The 21,197-nt window shown below is 39.1% G+C and overlaps 1 protein-coding gene across 6 annotated transcripts in view; it reads right to left on the bottom strand.

Annotated features, from left to right (window-relative positions):
• Positions 1–20,556, bottom strand: part of HOXB9 (homeobox B9) — a 20,931-nt gene extending 375 nt beyond the window's left edge. The window contains exons 1-7 of one of the 6 annotated variants that reach the window (XM_078850707.1): positions 13,438–13,673; positions 12,352–12,377; positions 11,551–11,653; positions 9,411–10,369; positions 7,594–7,633; positions 4,390–5,642; positions 1–1,326 (exon numbers count right to left, since the gene is read on the bottom strand). The exon at positions 1–1,326 is cut by the window's left edge and continues 375 nt beyond it. In XM_078850707.1, the coding sequence (XP_078706833.1) occupies positions 1,091–1,326; positions 4,390–4,897 (744 nt within the window). In that variant the 5' untranslated portion in view covers positions 4,898–5,642; positions 7,594–7,633; positions 9,411–10,369; ... (1 more) ...; positions 12,352–12,377; positions 13,438–13,673 and the 3' untranslated portion in view covers positions 1–1,090. Of the gene's footprint in view, positions 1,327–4,389; positions 5,643–7,593; positions 7,634–9,410; positions 10,370–11,550; positions 11,654–12,351; positions 12,378–13,437; positions 13,674–13,897; positions 15,632–19,352; positions 19,545–19,724 lie in introns of those variants that run through there. The other 5 variants (XM_078850708.1, XM_073325741.2, XM_078850709.1 and 2 more) reach the window with 5 other exon arrangements.
• Between the last annotated feature and the right edge of the window lie 641 nt (positions 20,557–21,197).

Here is a 21,197-nt window from a genome sequence, read left to right as displayed (position 1 = left end):
GGGGAAAGAAATGTACAACCAACAGCCGTGGCACTTTACCTCTGAAACAATCTAATTCTTTAGGAAAATTCATTTCACAATAAATTATAAATACTCTAACACTAAGAACACAAGTTTACCTTCTCTTATAGATCTACTTAGGTAGGGTTTTTGTTGTTGTTTTCTGTTTGTTTTTAACTAGAAAAATGTCATTTTCCCTCTAAAAGTTAGAAATAAGTTGGAAGGGGGGGTCTTTTTTGTCTTTTTTTGTTTTTCTTTTTTCTTTTTGTTTGTTTGTGGGGGGTTGTTTTTTGTTTGGGTTTTTTGTTTTTGTTTTTGTTTTTTTCTAAACAATTAACACTTTTATTCTGATAGACTTTTCAAATGATCCCGTATAAAACTACCAGGTTGGGAAGATTATTTCTAAGATTATACTAAATTCTCTGGTCAAAGTCACTCAACCACCACGGAGCGATTAAAACAATTTAAAAACTAAAACAGAGGCGCAGTGGGATATTTGACTGTCATTAATCTGAATACACCGGTATAAAGTTGGTGAATTGAAAATGGTGTGTTGTATGCAATTAAACTCGAATTTTAAGAAAGTGTCTGCCTTCTAGTAAATGGTCTGGTTTCTTTGCCACTTCAATTTATGTATGTGGGGATCGGTTAAGAGACACAATCATGTAACGTGATTACAGAAAGACAATGGGATGTGTCGTGGGCATAGACTATGTTTATTTATGACAAGGTAGTGGTGGTTGTTGGAATTTTTGTTTGTTTGTCTTTCATTTAGAAAATAAAGGCATCATATCCTGACGGCAACACAGGCTAGGGATCTGGCATGTCTACACTGTATGGGGGAAAAAAAACCACAACAAGGAACAGAAACAAAACTCAGCACGTGTCCTAAATCAGGATTTTCACCTTCACATTAGTAGCTTTCTAACTGGCAACAATACGAAAAAAATTATAAACTTCCGGCTTGCAAAGGTGGAACCAAATCCCCCCTCCCCACGTTTTATGTGTCTTCATTAGTATAGTTCGGAAGCTATCACCCATAAATATAGAGGAAGCTGGGAGACAGAGCATGGTATTTGCCTCCTGTATCTTATTCTTTGCCCTGTTCCTTGTTCATTTTCTTCATTTTCATCCTTCGGTTCTGAAACCAGATTTTGACTTGTCTTTCACTCAGGTTGAGGAGTCTGGCCACTTCGTGTCTACGGTCCCTGGTGAGGTACATATTGAACAAAAACTCCTTCTCTAGCTCCAGGGTCTGGTATTTGGTGTAAGGGCATCTTTTTTTTCTGGAGGAGCGGGCATGGAGCCAGTTGGCCGCTGGGTTGGCTGAAAGACAAGCAGTAAGGTCAATAGTCTGTATCCTGTTCTTTTCTCAGAATGGTCTTAATCAATAATACCACCAAATTTATATAGATGAATAAATGCCCACTGAGTTATGAGGTACCAGGAAAAGGCTACTTGAAAAGCATATACGTTGACAAAAGTATATCCACCCACCTGGGAGTATGGTTGATGTATAGGATCCCGATCCTGCAAACAATTACGCACGTGCTCAGCTTGACCACCTGCAGTGGCCCCATTGTTTTCCAAGGTAGCACGATTAAGCACGCCCTAAAGTGTCTGCAGGATCGGGACCTATACGTGTATAGATGCATGTATGTGTACATGTGCCTAAATCCACACACACACGCGTGTATGTAGATGGACAGAGAGTAATTTAGGCATCTATAGGCATATTTTGCAGATATGTGTGTATACATAGGACTATATCCATTCCTATCTGCATTGTACTTAAGAAAATACATAGATTACTTCTGAATAAGGCATCAGTAAATCATGCCTATTTTTGTTAAGTGCCAAGCAATAATCCTAATAAACCTCCCTTCGGTGGGCTCTGGTCAATGTTATCCAGAAACACAATTGCATTTGCAGTTGTATTATAAATGTAAGTAATGCAATAGAAAAGAGCAAAGTTACATACACACCATCCCCCTCCCCGCTTAACGTGGCATTGGAAAGAAGAACATTTTATAAACACTTTCCAATAATTTCATCGAATCAAGGTGGAGACAAAAAGATTTTGGAACAAAGATCAGAAATAAAGTCTGATGAGTACAGTATCCCAGATCATTTGCATTAACAGCACACTAGCTTTAGGTGCCAAAGGTATGCTGGTGAATTTGTCACCAAGAAGGTGTGCTGAAATATTTTTTGGGGGAGAAATGCTTTGCACACTTTTACTAATTACATGTAAACATTGAACTAACTTGGGGGAATAAAATGAAAAGATTATGACCCAGATCACAGTCTTCTGTTTTACTTCCTTTGCCTCTTCTGAAATTATAGATAAAGTCATAAACCTGAACATAAATTAAATGGAGCATTATATTTAAAAAAAAACACGCACAGACCAACACAATGTTTCCTCTACGTAAAAGGAAATGTATTGAATATTTTAAAAATAATCCTGTTAATCTCCCACTGTAAGTACTGCATCTTACAAATTTGCACGGCTATTTCCTTAGTGGAATTGACTTGATCTAATATGCAGAATTAAATATTAAAGAGGAAGAAAGCTGTTAATAATTGATACCGTTAGTCCTGCTACCTATCTTTTAATGGCAACGGAGAGGCTCTTCTTCATAAAAGATCTTCTTGGAAAAAAACATGACATTTTATACAGGAAGAATAGGTTGATCTAGTGACTCTACACAATGCTTTAACCCAGCAAAGCCAATGAGAAATGATTTTTGGGGCAGGTCGTTCTTTTAAAATCCAACAAATAAATGAAAATCTTGTGATGGCACGAGCTTCCTTATTATGTAATATTAAAAATAAAATGAAACAGCCAGTGAGAGTGGTGGGAATGCTCTCTGAAAATCAGCTCCCTCTTCCAGTCCTGTTACAGATTTTTTTGCTGGCATTCTATCAACATCCGCCAAAATCAAACTGTTATTTAAAACACAATTTGCGTCTTAACCACATACTGTAGAAACCACAGAGTAGCCTATTAGCGTGGATACCTGCACCTTCACAACGCTGTCCTGGACAAGATTCGTATTTATTCCGTTTCAGGGACATTGAGCACCGAGCCTGGCTCTGTTAATTCTCCCAAATCATTCACCTCACTCGCAGTTTGTTCTGGATCTCTGCCCAGTACAATAGACTAGGACTTTCTTTTTGTGCACGGGGTAAGTTAAATGATGGACATAACGCCACCACTGCACACCAAGAAACTGTATATTTTTATTTGGAATCACGTAGTTGCAATTGCAATACCCGTTACACGTTGCAAAAATAAATAAAATAAAGATAATTTAAGAGGGGGGAGAAATCAATGTGTAATTACACATTCTAAACATGCTGGAGAGTTATTCCTTCGGCGAATATTGCTCCTGGATACACTATGAATTGGGCTGTCAAGTTCGTTTTAAAAACGTGTGCATTCCATGCAAAATATTTATAACGGGACTGAATCTTGACTGGTTTCACCCTCCTCTTTCTAGACTGAGAAGAGCCCTGTTTTACCTTTCAGGTACAATAAAGAAGCACGAGCTAGCGAGAAGCTGACACGCGTGATATTTTGCTCGAATGTCCTTGTTTTGTGTCTAAAGCTGTGTGCGTGTCCATCTAAAAGTGCAGCTTTATACATATATGTACGTATTATAAATGCAAGCGTTTGCTCCACGTTGCAGAAAACAATTCACGAAAGAGACACAGGATTTGGTTTAACAGGTCACCAATCTGCTTCAGTACAAATAAAGACTTAAGTTCAGACCCCCTTTCCTGTTTGGAAGCGTGGCTCTGAAGTATTCATACCCTACATTTCATAAACAAGCAAAAAAGAGGCAACTTGACAGATGAAACAACGAGGCAGACCGTCAGCTTTGGATCTCTCAAGGTAAATAAGAGCAGCTAGCATGAAATAGACATTGTTGCTGTTTACTTCTCCACGTGAACTCTTCCACCTTTTTCTTTTCTCACCCCCTCCCCCGGTTTTATTCCATTTTTCATCCTCCATTCCCTTTCCTCCCAATATTTACGGTTTTTTTCCCCTCCCCACAAACATCACCCTTTGCTAGGAAAAGCGACAGTTTTGGAGCTTTGAATGAGTCTGGAAAGAATGCATGCCAGCAAAGAGGAAGGCTTGATCAAGCTTTTTGCATTTGCCCTGGACTCCACACTGCGTAAGGAGTTTTAATCAAAGCAATGCCATTCTCTTCCCCACCACCACCTCTTTCCACCACCACCACCTCCTGTCCTTTAGGTTGGCACCAGTAATCTGAGAGATTTTCTTTCAGACATGATTTTAACTTTGCTTTGCATTGTCCCGTTTTATTGCACCGCCTCAGCTTTTATACTGTTTACTTCCTCACTTTTATAACTTACTTTGATCTGGCCTGTCTTTGTCCTCGCTTCCTTCACAAACTTTATTGTCCTCGAAGCTGGGCCTTTGATTGGAAACGATCGCCTCCCTTCCAGCAGAAGTTTCTAAATTGTACTCCTGTGCTCCTTGTTTATGGACTTCCCCGGGGTGCCCCAGCAGAGGCTCTGATTTAACTGATCCCTGCCCGGGTATGTTCTCTGTTCTGGGCACTGGATCCAGCCAGCTTCGTAGATACCTGCTATCAGAAGGGACGCTTTGATGTTGAATATATGGATGATAGACCGAAGGAAGGGTACCAGAAGAATGTGGATTCAGAGGAGTCCAGGAGGCGCTGAAAACTGGAGGTTTTGGCTGGAAACTACAAGAGGGGAATTCTAGATGATCATTATGTCCAGCTTGCCTGGAACTTGTATATTGCCCAGTTGAAAATTTAGCTGAAGGCGAGTCTTCACTGTCATGACTTATAATAGAGTCGACATAATAATTGCTAAGAGTCCCAGAAATGGACATTCTCAGACATCATACAAAGCACGGTTCAATGAAGGGAAAAAATATAGAGAGAGAGAGATAGGACAGATCTAGATTTGTACTCTACCCCCTTCTCCAACTTCCTAGCCAACAAAGTACAGTTGGGCTGCTGTGTTGTGAGCTCCTAGCAAAATGATTGGTCAAACTTTTTTCGAGCGCCTGATAAAGCGTCCGTGGAGGCGTAAATCAATCGAAGGCGAGGGGGCTGAGCAGCGCTGTCATTCGCCCTTGCATTCCATATCAAGGATGGATTGTTTTATGTTTATGCAATGTTGCAAAGCGTCAGTAGTTTAGAAAGCCACGAAACATACAGTGAGGGGCTAATACGCCTTCATAGATTTGCTTCTGAAACATAAGGGGCGGGGGGCGGGAGAGAGACACAACACGCGGATCTCTCTAGCTTTAATAACCATCGTCTGGCGGGGAATAGAAACGAAAGCAAATCTTTGCCATTCAGTTGCCCAAGTGCAATTGTAACAAGCCGGAGAATGTGGTACAATTCGGCCAAAAAGTTAGTTATTAGAGAGAGACGTTGATGCATTGTTAAACGAGGGAAGGCGCTGTGGTTATAAAGCGTTCACCCTTCTGGAATGGGTCAAAACTTGGATTCTTAACACAGGAAAATAACCGGAGTAGATTTGAAATTTCAGATGTCATTGTAATGTATCTGACATCATAATTTTGCCGGGCGGACCATAATACCTCCATTGTCTATAGATGGGTTTGTCTAAAACGGAAAAAGTAAGAATGCATGTCTCGGTACTTCACCAGTGTAACCCCAGGATTGCGTTGCTAGGGCTGAAATAGTCGCATATACCGCTTGAAACTAGAAGCCTTCCTTTAACTTTACAAGGCTAGTAAAATACAGTGTGGCACGGATCCTGCTTTGTTACAGAATGCGTTACACTTGTGACGGTTAAATAGTTTAATAACACTTACATTAGCTTTCTTTGATTTTTATAGCCTTGAATTTATTGCCTGTGGAAAAGAAAAGGGGGGGTGGAGGGAAGGAGGCTTTCACATTGTAGACTGCAGCTTATGGCTCGCCACCTACCCCACTCCCACATTCACATATATGCATGTATGAAAAAAAATCCACTTGTATGTAAACATGATTTTTTAAAACGGGGTGGATTTCTTTTTGCTAATAGCTCAGGAAACGAGTAACAGGCTTTAAACGAGATACAGCTACTAACTAGTCTGGACCGTAGAGGAAACAGCGTCCGTCCAGCCAAATTATGGCAGATGCATTCTTTCCAAGAGGGTTACACTAAGATTTTAAATGCTGGTTAAATTCTGCTGTGACTATGTGCAAAATTATCCCCGGTCTTCAGCTGAGCTATATACAGTCTGGACGGATTTGCCTCCTTGCATCTCTCTAGAGTTCTTCTCCTAACACAGAATTCTTTTTAAAGTTAATCGAATATAACTTGCTCAAAATATTACCCATTAAGAATATTTTCTAAGTGTACTCTGATGTATATTTGATATGTCTTTAGGAGTTTACTAATAATCAGATATTGGGTGTTAAGTAACCATCTTCCAGTTAAGAGAAAGCAAACCAAATCTTTCTCCTCTCTCTCTCTTACTATATAGATAGAGATATAACACATAATGTGTGTGAAATATCTCTAAGGCAGAGGCATTTTACTAGTGGAAAATGTTAAAGGCACTTAAAAGCCAATCCCCAAGCCTTCTGCATTTTCCCTTAATTCCCACAAAATGTGTCTTATGTAAGCAAGTGAGCTATAGAATGTGTAGAATGACATATGTCTAAATCTCCTGGATGTGTCTTCTTCTAGATGAGTTCTTGTTAGTAAATAGGCTCTTCTCTAAAATAAATCGGGGTGGTGGGTGTGTAAGGATTGTAAATATTCAATCCTGTATTTAGTATTTTTAATCACATCTATACATACATCTGGCAATAACAACAAAAGTGCTGTTTCTTTCACGGTTTGCAGACCCTTCTATGATATGTTCATATCCACTGGTCTGGGGTCTTGAAATAGTGCCGGGAATACATTTGCACAGGTGACGAGTCCAACTGGTTCAGATTCTACCCTCACTTACATCAGGGTAAATCCAAAGTAACTCCATTTCCAATTGGATATAAATCGATGGAAGAACAGAATTCTGACCCACTAAGTTCCATGGGGCTCCTCATAATCATAGTTACTCTCTTGGGTAAGTGTGCGGGACCGGGCTCCTTAAGGAACAATCTCCAGTGTGTACCAGTAACAAAAAGGGTTTGTGTAAAACGCCTTGGGTAATCCTTGCGTTTTCTAACTTTTTTTAAAACTTCCCTAAGAGTCGGAAAGGCTCCGAAATGAAAATACCCCGATGTTATTAAAAGTGAAATACGAGCTTGCTGAGTACTTTGTCATCTTTCTCAGCTGTATTGCCTTACAGGAATGATTTTCAAAACTCAATCTCTCTCATAACGGATTCGGAGGAACTCTCCAAATGTTATGATAGCTTGAAAAGGAGTGGACAGATTTAAGTGCATTGTGGCCCTCAAACTTGGTTGGCTGGTGGGAGTGTGTTTATGATATAAATGATGGATAAACAGCCACGGCGGTGGTGGTGGTGATGGTGAATAAGTGTGTGTGGAACTATTGAACATTAATTGAAGCCAAACACCTGTTCTGGGGTTGCAAGATAAATAGGGCATGTCTTACCTGTAATAAATATATTCTTGGAAGAATCCTGGTGCACCTCCTATAAATAATTATGAAGCATGTCAGCTGCTGAGTATATAATTTTCTGTAGTATATAAATTAAAACCAAAAAGATTCCAAGAGCCTAACGCTGAAACAGAATCCAAAGGTCTTGGGATCCCTAGTGAATGGAAACCACACAAGGAGATCTGCAGAATGAATCTATTTTGGCTACTTTGGAGGTTTCTGTTTGTCCGATGGTTTATTTTTAATTTGCATCACCCATATTTCATCTTCTTGTATCCTTTGGGGGGGGGGGGCGAAGGAGGGTTGGAGGATGGTCTGCATTCTTCTTCACAGCTATATTTTAATACCAAATCTATCTGTTGTGAAGATGCACTTTTATGTGTGTACTTTGGTGTACATTGTAGAGAATTGGATGATAATAATAACGACACACACCAGAAACTGCATGAAAAGTTCAGTGCTTTGCAAACAACTTGGACCAGGAAAAGCAAAAGAGAAATTGACTGTATTAGAGATTCTCAATGTAAATTGCACGGGTGCAACTTTGATATATTTGGACAGATGACGTACAAGTTCTGCTTGATTTATGTACTAGATGGATTCATTTTAGAGCTGTGCATTTATGAACTGGATACAGGAAGCGGAACTGGGAATAGTTATTTCCCAGAAATCTAGAATAGCCGCTTTTTTTAGTTTTGTTTTCAGCATCCCTGCCAAACTTTCCAAGTCCTTTTGGCTGTGAGGAAAAATGCTAAATATTTTGTGCTTGGACTGGAAAGCCAAAGCTTTTTTGAACCCAGCTGCTATTTATAAATAATATTTATTGTTTACGGGAGGGGAAAGAAATAATTTCTAAATAGCTCTTCCCATTGAAATACACATCTGCCAAATTTCACCCTGAACAATCAGCTACTTGGGCTGATAGTTCTCTGCTGAAAACAGCCAAATATAAAGTGTGTTTTAAATACGAAGATTATAACTCGGTGTAACAGTCACATTTCACTGATTTATAAGATCTGGCACAAGAAAAAAAAAGACGATCCATTTCTTACCAAAACCATAGTTACCTCCCCCCTTTTTTTTAAAGAAAAAAATCTGTTATTAGAAATGGCACCTTTTCCCATGAGATTTTTCTTCCTTATCTTCCACTTGAAGAAGATGGAACCCTTCTGCGGACACAAAAGCTTTGATCCGGTATTCCTTTCTAGGGCAAAAAACCCATTGACCTCAATAGTTTTATCTTAAGACAGAATTGGGTAAGGATTGTAGGAGTTCTGAGCCAAGAGGCCAATATGGCGTCTGTGCACAATGTGTATCATATCCTTTCATTTAAGAGAATTTCACTGTGTCATGCAGTTTTTCTTTTCAGTACATAAGGGCAAGATGGAGTGAATAAAAGTTGGGAATGAACTTCATAGCTACCGAGCGATTGAAGGGCCAGATTCCAAGATAACCCCAAATCCCAAATATCCTAGCGTTCATTCGGCAGCTGGGAAGAACATTCAGCGTTAAAGCATAACAACCAAGCTAATAACTGATTAAAAGGGAATAAAAAGAGAAAGGAAGCAGACTTCAAAACTCAGCATAAAACAGTAGCACAAAACAGAATGTTTACATTTACACGAGTCTAAAACGTTATGAAAGGAAATTCAGTCAGGGGTACTTGCAAAACTCATGAGGAGGGCGAATAATAAATAAACAAACAAATAAATAAATAAATAAATAAAAATAATCAAAAAGGTCCTGAAGAGTAAAACCTTTCTTTCAAAAAGTGAAATAAGTTTCTGTAGCCTAAAAGCAGAAGCATCTACCTTTACCACTTCCTGTGTTGCCTCTGAGTATGAATACCGCCGTCTGTTCAAAATCCGCAAGTGGTGAGTGGCGGGGGGTGGGGGGGAGGAAATCCTGGTCTGAAGAGAAGCAAAACAACTTACACATGTGGACAAGAAACGAAACTTTACTCTGGCTAAAAACACTATCCGAAAGGAGGGTTGTAATCTTAGCTGTTAATAACGCATTTAGACCCCTGGTACAGTAAAACCTTGTGTGCCTTTTAAAGGACAAGCTGTGGGAAAGAAAATTAAAATAAAAGTGGGATTCTTGCTTTGAACCAGTATTGTGGCTTTCGCCCTTTGAAAGAATATGATAAGTTGTTTGAAATAAGTGGGGGTCTGAGTCTCTTCTGGCTGCATGTGGATTTTCACACATGGAACTCCACTGACTTCCGGAGAGTGGCTGCTGGGTTAGTGGAATCCGAATCGGGTCTTGGGATAGAATTGGGACCCAAACATATTATTGGAGGGGGAAGAGGGAAATGGAATTAACAAGCCATGGTAGTGAGAGAAGGCCGGTGGCTTCCACCCAGGGACAGAAGGAAAAGAAAAGCACACTAGAATTAGGTCGTTAAATAATTCCTTCAATAAAATCTATAGCATGAGACCTTGCCAAAAGAGAGAGAGAGAGAGAGAGAGAGAGATGGGGGGTATTCTTTCAAATAGCTATTTTTACAGCACTTTGCCAACAGCTTAGACTCATACTGAATGGGGTTGAGAGAATTTTAGGTAGACTGGAGCGCTGCGAAAGAATAAGATGTTGGGGTTAATTTGGTGCATTTAACAGGAGTTGTTCATTGTCATTCGTGTGTGTGGCGGGGGTGGGGGAGTGCAGAGCAGGAGCTGATGTTATTTTGCAAACGAATCCGTTATTATACGGAGCTTTCTGTAGCAATCCCAGCATCGCTGCTTCTCCAGGTGAAGTCGCTCTTATCCTTCTGATTTGGAATGAAAAGAAAACAAACCGCTTCAGATATAAGCCAGGCAAATCAGATGCATCATGGCAACTAGTTTTTAATTCACATATAGGATGTTTCCCCTTTTTCCTTCCCACCGCCCTTTGGAAAATAGACCCAGTTCTGTTTTCAACCGTGGGGGTTCGGGGGGGGGGATTCTGATCTCAGTTACAGCACTGTAACTCCATTAGCTTCAATGAACCCTGCTGCTGTCTTTACATTGGGGCAAGTGAGATCAAAATCTGGAGGCCATGCCTTTACAAGACAGGTTAGTGTTCGCCTTATGGGGATACTATTACCTAATCGTTGATTATTAACTTTGCAAGATTGTTCATTTCCGGAGCGATGTTCTGGTGATAACATAAATATCACTTTGTTTCTATTATAAAGACTTACAGAACTTATTACAAGTATGGAATGCAAATAGTTTTATGCTGACTTCCTCCCGCCCCCCCCCCCCCCCGTTTTTTTTTTTTTTTCCTGAATGGCTGCTAGTTTAATAGGGAAGATGGGCACATTGCCTACAACAATCACCAGTTGCAGGGATAAAGCATGCCCCTGGTTAAAGGCTATAAAACAGTTTTTTACCATTCCGACCCTAGAATAAACTGAATTCACAGCAATCCTTCGGCTACAGAAGAAATAGCAGATAATATTCTAAACTTGGATAACCCCTCCATCTTTAGTAATTCGAAACTCAAAGTGTGAGGCAAGCACACTTAAAAAAAAAATCTCGCCCCAGACGATATAATATTTACTTTTATGCTCATTTCAGAAACTGGTATACAGAAAGGTATTTCCATTCTTTGATATCATTACACAGTATAAATATAGTTTTTAGGAGCCTACTAACGTGGAATATTTTAGGTTACTGAGAAATAACTTTGATCATCAATATTTCTACCACAGTGGGAGGCTTGTATTTAAATACTTTTGCATGCATTATCCTTGGTTAGCTTCATTTGAAGATCATATCTTTTAAGTTAAACGATAAACGGTTGTTTTACTACTAAACCGAAAACAAATTATCTACAGCCTCACACGGAGGCGCGTGTGTACCCACCTGTAAAAATATTTTTAATTTATCAGTATAGAAAAACACCAATGTGCACGTGGAGTACATAAGTAGCATCTGTTCTTAGTCCATATTATGTTAAACTCACTTTGTAGCTACCGTGTCTATTTCGAATGTAGGTAGAGAAGAAACAGGAGATCTCAAGAGACAACCGATTGCACAGTACCATTCAAACTATGTCTGATAAATAACTGAAATAGAAAGGTTTCAGAGTAGCAGCCGTGTCAGTCTGTATCAGTAAAAAGAAAAGGAGGACTTGTGGCACCTTAGAGACTAACCAATTTATTTGAGCATAAGCCTTCGTGAGCATCCGATGAAGTGAGCTGTAGCTCACGAAAGCTTATGCTCAAATAAATGAAATAGATGCATCTTTGTATGCATCTTTGCAATAGGGTTTATAATGAACATAACTTAATAATTCGGGGCAACTGAAGAAACCTGGAGGGAGTTTTAGTGTGTTCCCTGAATTAATATTTTATAATTTAAGCATAGATGTGGATTTCTTATTCAAAAAAAAAAACAAAAAAACCCTCCATTCCCTTTATATACATAAAGGAATTATAGAATATATTTTTAAGAAGTCTCCTGTTGGGAACGGATCCTGATCCCACGGAATTTAGCAGGAGCAGGATGGAGCCCTTCATCAGTCGTTAAATTGTTTTGTGCGTCATTATACATTCTCGCAAAACGGCATTGAAACAGAATTTTGAAGGAAAAAAACAAACAAACCCCTGTCTGCATAATCCCTGATTTTTATTCTTATTTTTTGCAAAGCTAACAGGGACTGTTGCCAACTTGCTTAGCCCTTAGATACTAAAAAATTCGTTAATATGGTTTGAGTTGACAAATAAATAAATAAATAAAGGAATAAATAAATAAATAAACGTACCTATCATTTTCCTCTGATCCAACTGCCTGAATAAACAAAATCGAGGAGAATAACTGGAGTAAATCAGGTAGTTTTATGTTCTTGTGTTTAAAAATAAAACCCCAACAACATGAAACTACCTAATTCACAGAGCAGTTCTAGTTCTTTCCTGGGTCAAAGGCTAAAATTACCAAGAAAGGCGCCCGGGCGGCCATTTTGTTTGACATCACTTACAATCTGAACTTTTATAATAGAAAACAGTTGCTAGGAAACAAAAGCAACAAAAGGGTCTTTTCAAAGACAAAAAACCCCTACGATTTCACGAAATATCCATTCAGATTATTTCCTATGTACAGTGTCTAGAACGGATCTCTCCTGCAGGAGTTTACAAATAGTTTACAAATAGACTAGAGGAACCAGTAAAATGCTATTGAGTTTGAGAAACAAAAGATTATCTCAGCTATAAATAGAGCACAAAAATTTTAATAAACGCAAATGAAAGCATCTTTTCCCGTGTGAAAATATTTTTTGAAAAATCTGATTTTTGTTAAAAAAACAACAACCGCCAAATATTTGGACAACTTCCTGCTGACAATAACAATAACATAAAACCAGTGAATTCTGGAAATCAAAAATCATAATTCATTTTCTCTCTCCCACACCCCAAAAAGTAAGTATAACTTAATCCAATTTTTCAAAAAGTTTGAATCGATGGGAACAATAGGAAGAGCATCGCCACATCTCTTCTATAGCTATAACCTAGCAACCTTAAGGAACTTATCCTTTTTTGCATTGAATATATAAATGATATGTTTACAGTGATTATATAAAATAATTACCAATTTTATAAAGGGGGAGAATTAGACCTAGCAAGCTGAGGAGAGGGTGAGGAAAGATGGTTGGATAACAGCCCCAAAAGGAGTTTTTGCTGAGGTTCAAGGTTCTGTGAGATTTCCTTAATTCTTAGAAGACTTTTAGAACTTTTCAAGAACATGAAAGGATTTAAATTTAGATTCCTTTAAAATATATAACACTGAGATTTTCTACTTCAGTTTTCCTGCTGCCATCTTTTTTTAAGTGTCATAAAATATAAATTAAATGTCTTACCTCGTGCGTTGTATTCTTCTATAAGTGGGTTAAATAAATAAATCAACTCACTCGAAAGACAATAAAGTAAAGATAGCCATGTTTCTAAAGTACAAGTTTCCTAGCGTTTAAAAGTTCATTAGAAGAAAAACCAAACCAAACCAAACCCACCACAACAACTAGTCCGAGTTCAAGAGATGCAGGGAGGAGCCTGAAACTTGACTATAACTTAGCTTCATTTCATTTGCAAAGCCTTTAAAGACTGGACGGGGTGGTATATAAATCTATTGTACCGGAAATACAATAAAACTTAGCCATGTTGTTGAACTTCAAACAGTTTACATCACATCAGGTGGTGAACAGAAAGAAAACACAGATTTAAAAGAAAACACCACAACACCACCATCCAACCATACATTATAAAAAGAGAAATAATTGACGATCAGAATATCAAGCAGCCTAGATTTTTATTTTTGTGCAATATTAGACCTTTTTTTGAAAATTACAAGGCATAGAAAAAATATTAGTAAGCCTCTCTGGCATCGACTGGGATTTAAAACAAAGATACACTTTTTATTTCAAATGTATCGTTTCGTTTTTGATCACAGTCATGACTCACAGTGCACCAGAGAGGGGCAGGTTCAAGTTTAAATCAAACTCTGGAAAAAAGTCAAAAGGCTATACTGCTATCAAACTTTATTTGTGTTTCATTGACAAATAATCCACGCCCCACACATGTCAAAACGTCTTATATTGAATTCTATCTGCTACAGAGATTTTTTTAAAAAAATTGAAACCACTAGATCAAACATTTTTCATTTATCTTCTTCAAAGCTTCCAGCGTTGGAGTGACATTGGTACTGAGAGCTCTTCCACTTATACAAAACAACAAACTGAAAGAATATGTTTATCATTGAGCTTTCACTGCTCAAATTTGGAAATTAAATACACCCCCCCCCCATCAAATTACAGACTGAAACATAAATAAAACGACCTAGATAAGTGTGAAGTACAAAACTGCATGTGCCATATAATTTCACGACCAGGTTTAAAATAAATAATGGAAAGCTTAATAATAATCATAACAAAACTTCATAAACTATATATTGGGTTTAATCCTTGAGCTAGAATAACATTTTAAAGTAATGGGATTCCCCCACCCCCACCCCCTTTCTGGCTGTTGCGAAAGTTCTTCAAAAGGTTTTAAATTTAGGCGTCACAGACCAGCTCCTGCTCTCATATAGTTAATGGATATCTTAGCTATAGGACAACTTCCACTCGTCAAGAGATACCTGCTAAAATAATTAATAGGCAAGGGAAAATGAAAGTGTATGCGTATATATCAATATATGTATATCTGTGTCTGTATCTATTTTTTTAATATATATATATATTATATATATTATACATATATATATGTGCTTTTGACGCTCAAGTTCTCATTATGTTTTATTTAGACCTGCACCACGCTATGGTTTTATTAGAATATTGTTACAACAGCTGTTTGTCAGGGTTCCCATCCATCAGAACTAGCCTCTGGGAGTATTTGTCATCAGTTCTGTAAGAGTGGGGGAATATTTTCAGCCAGAATGTGTTACATATGGAAGGTGCTTATCGCATTTAAATGGATAAGATTAAAAAGTTGTCTTAAAAACCCTTACTGTCTAGCATTGTAGGAGCGCCATTCGAAAGAAATGTCAGTGGGGCTATTACTTTAGAGTGAGTTCTTTTTAACTATGCTTCATCCTGAAGGATATATCACAAACAGAAAACACTACGTCGGAATATTTCTTAACCACATGGTTTAAGAGATAATAAAATATATATTTGAAACCCCTTAACATTGTTACAGCAGCGGTAACAAAGACAAAAAATAAATATTACCCCTCCCTTTCTTCCCCACAAATTGATTTGCGTTGGTTTTATTTAGTCACTTGTCACAATGAGAACAGAGCTGTTAAATTCTGGTCGCACCCAATTATCTTTGGTCATTTTTTTTCAGTTTCATTCTGCGGTTGTGGAACCAGATTTTGACTTGTCTAATCTGTGAAGCTGGCACTTCGTCTGACCTCTAGGCGGCGCTCTCTGGTCAAATACATAAAGAAGAATTTCTTTCCCAGCTCCAGCGTCTGGTATTTAGTATAAGGGCTTCTTTTTTCCTTTTCACCCTTTGCAGTCAGCCAGCTGCCAGTTATAGCTGCAGCTTTTGAATCCTCTGCCAAGTATAAGACAAACATTTGTAACTGTGTTTTGATGCAAATGAAAAAAGAAAGAAAGAAAGAAAGAAAGAAAGAAAGAAAGAAAGAAAGAAAGAAAGAAAGAAAGAAAGAAAGAAAGAAAGAAAGAAAGAAAGAAAGAAAGAAAGAATAATTTTCTATTCATTAAAAGAGTCAGAAAACGCAACTAATTTGTCCACTTTAAAAAAAAAACTAGTTCTCTGTAAACCAACTTCAGAGGAAGGTACCTGAATTTAGACTGTCAGTAACAATCTTTTAGCTCCTTTTTCACTGAACCCAAGTATCTGTTGTGAATCCCAGATAAAAGAAATTGAATTATGCTTTTAAAAAAAGTTTCTGTAAGGCATGGAATAACCAAGATTTTCCAGTCCCAAGCAGCTTTATATGAGATAGCAACCCAGGAATGAAATTAAAACCAGAAGCCTTTATATTACACAACTGCGTAGTTTTACAGTTTTCTTATTACCAGCGGAACCCACTTTATTATATTAGTAGTTCACTGATGTTCAGGCGTACATAAATTAAGCAAATGCATCACATTTTGCGAGGACCAGTCTTACAATGCAGACTCAAAGACTAAAGCCGCAGCATCATACATGGCGATTAGCAAATTAATACAAGGCGCGCAGTGAAATAACCCTGATCAGAGATAATGAAACGACACAGCCTTCGTCTCCGAAATTTAGACGCGAAAGCGATTGGCTGGAAATGTCCACAGGACATGTAAGACTCCAAGGACCAGTGAAAATCATATCCAGTATAAGATGTCATATCCCACCTTAATGTGTGCATGTACTAGAATAAAAGAGTGGTGGAAAAAATTAAGGGGGAAAAAGATATAATATAATATATAAGATATAATATAATCATCCTTGCAAAACTGAAAGAGACACCATCAATTTGTAATTTATGCTCAATTTTTTTTTTAAAGCTAAAGGTAGCTTCAGGTATTAGACCTGCTCCTGAATCCCCCTGCCAGTTGTCTGTGGTTTTACAATTACATGTTAACAATTTATGATTGTATTGAATACTATTTGACCTCTTGTTGTGGTAAAGTTTCCCACAAAACAAAGGAGGAATTGACTGTGAAAAGTGAACCTGACTTGACACAAGTTGCTGCTGTCAAATGGGCACAATTTAAAAAAAAAATTCTCAATCTAATCTCTTTCAGTCATTTTCGGAGACAGGTGCAACGATAGAAAGTCAACATGATTCAGAGAAAAGCGATTTTTTAAAAAAAATCGACGGTGTCCATTTAAGTGAGTCAAAGAACTCAATAGGAAGCCATTCGACACATCATTTTGGTCCGTCCAGCATACACCTGAACATATTGAAAAACAGCTGTCAGTGAATGTGTTTCCAGGGCCTAAAATCATTTCTAGACTGAGTCATTTTCTGGATAGAAAACCCTAGAATCCGACCCACACCTTATATGTCATTACAGCATGATCACATCCCCCCAGTATGTGAAGAATTAAGCAAATCGAACTGTAGGAGCAAATTCTGTTTTCCATGATATAGATCCTTGTACTTAAGAGCAGAATCAGGTCTCCCAACAGCGGAGAGGAATTTTTCAGACACTAAGAAATATATATAAAAAAACCCCTACGGACCTGGTTCCCTCACAGTTAAAAGTTTTCTCAAAATACTTCTCTTATTGTCTGCAGGTGCTAAATATAAGTGAACGCTTTGTAAGGAAGATAAAAACCAAAAGTGTTCCTCTGTGGCAAGGCACAAACGCTAAACTATATTTCCGCAGCAGCGTGCTTCAGGTTTTGTTTGCTGCTTTGTTTTTAATGTATTAGAGGTCAATAGCCTTGTTTCTGTGGCTAATAAGGGACATATTTAAACACACATAATCTAGTTTTTAATGCAGTTGGGGTTAAACTGATTGTCATGGTGAACGCCAATCCTTAAATTCAGCACGTAACTTTAGTCACATGAACAATCCCTTAGACAACTCACGTGAGTAAAGGCTTTCATGTGCTTGGCAGGATCGAGCTCTCAGTGTGAAAAAAAAAAAAACCCCAAACTTTATTTTTAAATCTTTATTGGTCTCTGCAGACGCTGCAAAGTTACTGACTCAGTCAGTTGAAATGTTCTTTAATTAGTAGTAGAGTATTTTGGCAGAGTGGCTAAGCCTTAAAAAGTAATTTAGCAGCAGGTACAGCATAATATAGGAAACATTAGGTTGATTGCCATTAAATAATGGAATATCAAAATGTTTTTTTTAAAAAAAACTTATTTTATGATCCAATGAGCAGTCCAATCTGTATATGCACATTTAACTTTACCAAATTAAATGTTTAGTCTAGTTGCTTCACATATAGCCTCAAGGGATCATAGTGTAAACCCTTTTCTTTCAGGCATTAACCTACCAAAAAAACTTCGAAAGATTACAACATAACCAGTTTTCAGGGTTGTTGGAGTTTTTTGTGTGTGTGTGTGGTGGGGGGGTCGTTTGTTTTTTGTTTTGCTTCGAGTACTTTCATCCAGTTACCTTGATTCCAGGGATACTTTTGAAAGAGGTTTAAATCTTTCTAATAATTCTCCGTTGCCAAGAATTAGAACTGCTGATTGACAAAGGCAGTCCAGGGAAATATACAAAACTATGCTCTTATTTCAATAAAATATTCAAATTGCTAACCTCAGGTTAGTTTCAGAGGGGAATACAGTTAAGAATTAATGGATTCATTTGTTTAAATAAGCCCGTTGCACTAACAGGTCGTTTTCACGGTTTTCAACACTGTTAGTAGAGAACTAGAGAAAGTAGGGAACTTCCAGGAAATTGCACTTAAAGTTACAATAATTGTGAAGCAAAATGTATGTCTATCTATCTAAGCTCTATGGAGAAACAGCACTATAGACGTGGAGAGGAACATAAACGGACGAGTTCTCCCGAGGTGGGTGGACTTGGCAGTCCTGTTGAAATGACCGCATAATTTCAAGTCTAAGAGACAGCCCTTCTTGTCCACTCAAAGGATAGCAATTACATAACCAATATAAATAGCGCCGTTAAAAATGTATCAGGAAGCAAAGAAATTAGGATGGCTTCGTGAAAATAAAAAGGGTAACTTGGCTAAAGCGAGGTAGTCCATTAAAAGTGCAATCTCACAATTTGGTGCTTTTATTATGAAGATCCTGGTTGCAGTTTAAGAAATCCCCACCCTCACGTATACCCCCCAGCAGAAAAGTCCTCTTTGCCATTTCAATACTTGTGGTGAGTCCACAATTTTGCATAGCCTTGGTGATTTCATTTTAATTCGATTTCTAGGGTCGAAAGCGATAGCTGTTTTTTTAAAGCCATGTTTGATTATGGACTGGAACGATGACCTCCCTCTCCCCCAAATACACACAAGCTAAAGGAGACACATATGGGGGAGGGGGATTTTGCCTCAGATCCAGACATTTAGGGAAAAACAAGGCAAGGCAAGGCTGGCTTTAGATAAATATTTCAGAGGGTTGGAATTAAATTATAATTCAAAAAACAGGTCTAATGGGCAGTTCATGTAGCTAAACTGCCCTGGAGTTTCCTACACAGGTGTCTGCAAGTCTGATGAGAAGAATGCAACATTCTTTGGAATCTACACATGGGAAATTATCAGGGCTCAGCAGGTTATGAAAAGAAACCCTCCAAATTAGTTCCCCGGTCGCCTACCCACCTTTATTCCAAACGTACTGTGTCCATAACTGACTTACCTGTCTGTCTGTGACTTTGGATCTCTTAGCTAGAAGAATATCAGGGCAAAAATGCGTTTTCGTTTACGGTACAGCCTAGACATCGCGAAAAAAAAAATCTTTCCAAGCGCTGGGTTATTTTCTTTTATTTTTAAATCTTTCCTATGGGGCCACTCAGGAATGAGGGCTGTAATTGAGTCGGCCATGAATGCTTGGGTGCTGTAAATTAATTTTTAACTAAAGGGTCATTGTGTTAGTGAGGGGAGGGGGGGAAGCCCACCTTCCCCCCCCCCTGCCCTCCCCCCCTCCGCTCCTTGGCAGTCTGGCTAAAATCACCTTGTTTCGACTGCAAACCTGCTTTTGGCCTTCTTTTTTTTTGCTTTCTGTACCCACCTTGTATTTCTTGCGCCGTTGGGTCGTCTTTAGGCCTGTCTAAAAGTGAAGCCTCCTGGAGGAAAAAACGCTGCTCTTCCGTTTTCCCCGTCCCGGATGATCCATAGCCGGGTTTCAGTCTAATGGAAGCTTCATAGTCCCCCTTTACAGTATCCGAGCAAGATGACGAAGGGCTGCTTTCTCGCCGGTGCCCGGTAGCAGCAGGAGGGGTGAAGTGGTCAGGCAACGAAAGCACCTGGGAACCTGCCGGCTTGGTGGCTACCTGGGGCTGGGAAGAGGTGCCGATGCTTTGGCTAGGTCCAGTCCCGGGGCTGGTGGTGGCCCCAGTTTCGGACTCAAGCCTGGAGAAAGTGGACCCCTCTGGCTGCGGGGCTGGATAGTTCTCGTCATCAAATCCCAAACTGGACGGCTCGTCTTTGCCTCTGGGTGCACCCCCACGGGGATCTCTGTGCTGGGGAGCACCGCGCCCTGCTGGGTCCCCCCAACCTGAGTGGAAGGGAGGCGGAAGGTACCGCAGCGGTCCTGGCTGGTGACGACTCATCTCACCCCAAAAGGAGGTAAGGGAAATGTTTCCCCCCCCCCATCCCCCAGTTTGCAATGGGAAGAAGGGGAGGGGGCGGGGGGGGAGATGGGGGCCGAGAAGCAGCTGTCACGGATTGTTTTGGGCCCTAGCACCGATGGGAGGGTCGTCTGCACATGGAGCAGCACCGGGATCTGTGGGGCTGTGGCTGTGACAAAATATACTTTGGGGGGAAGGGAAAAAAAGGGTCTCTAGCAGTTGACTTATCTGTTGGAAAGGGCGTCTGCGAGCAACTTCCGGCGAGCGAACCAATCCGAGGTGGACGTGACCGCTAGGGCCATCCCATGGTGTCAATTTTAATGGGAAACTTTGCTGGGTTTTTTTTTCAGGGGACTGGGTGTTTCCCCTCCCCAAAAAGAAAACATCTGTAGCTAAAGTTGAGCTTCTCCTTGTCTCTCCCTCCAAGCGCGTGACTCTAATACCATTATTATTAACCTCCCCAATAATATTTGGGGATGTTCCTGGGTATTTTTTAGGAAAGACTTATTGCATTAAACCTTTGATGGACAAGGGAGAAGGGATCTGAGCTGTGAAGAGGGCGGGAATGTATATCTGATCATGGAAGGCACACCTCTTCCCTCTACACAGAACTAAATTTTAACAACAAGAAGTTGATTTCCCAATTACACTTTTTTAACCCTGCCTTTGGAAGTTAGGGTTAAAGGAACTGAATGGAGAAGGTAACCTAACCAATCCATTGACTGTATCCACACATACAAAGAGAGAAATATGCATACACCTATGGTATAGCTATTAAAATATATATACAACTGGGACATACATTAAATATATACACATATGGCAGACACAACCGTACATAGCACGTTAAAGACAAGACGACCTGGCCTCCTATTCCAAATTTATCTTATCTTTTTTTCAATTTTCATACTGAT

This window comes from Lepidochelys kempii, chromosome 27 (genome assembly GCF_965140285.1).
Source record: "Lepidochelys kempii isolate rLepKem1 chromosome 27, rLepKem1.hap1, whole genome shotgun sequence".
Taxonomy (NCBI): domain Eukaryota; kingdom Metazoa; phylum Chordata; order Testudines; family Cheloniidae; genus Lepidochelys; species Lepidochelys kempii.
Note: the sequence above shows the minus strand (reverse complement) of the source record. Positions and strands in the feature narration are given on the sequence as shown.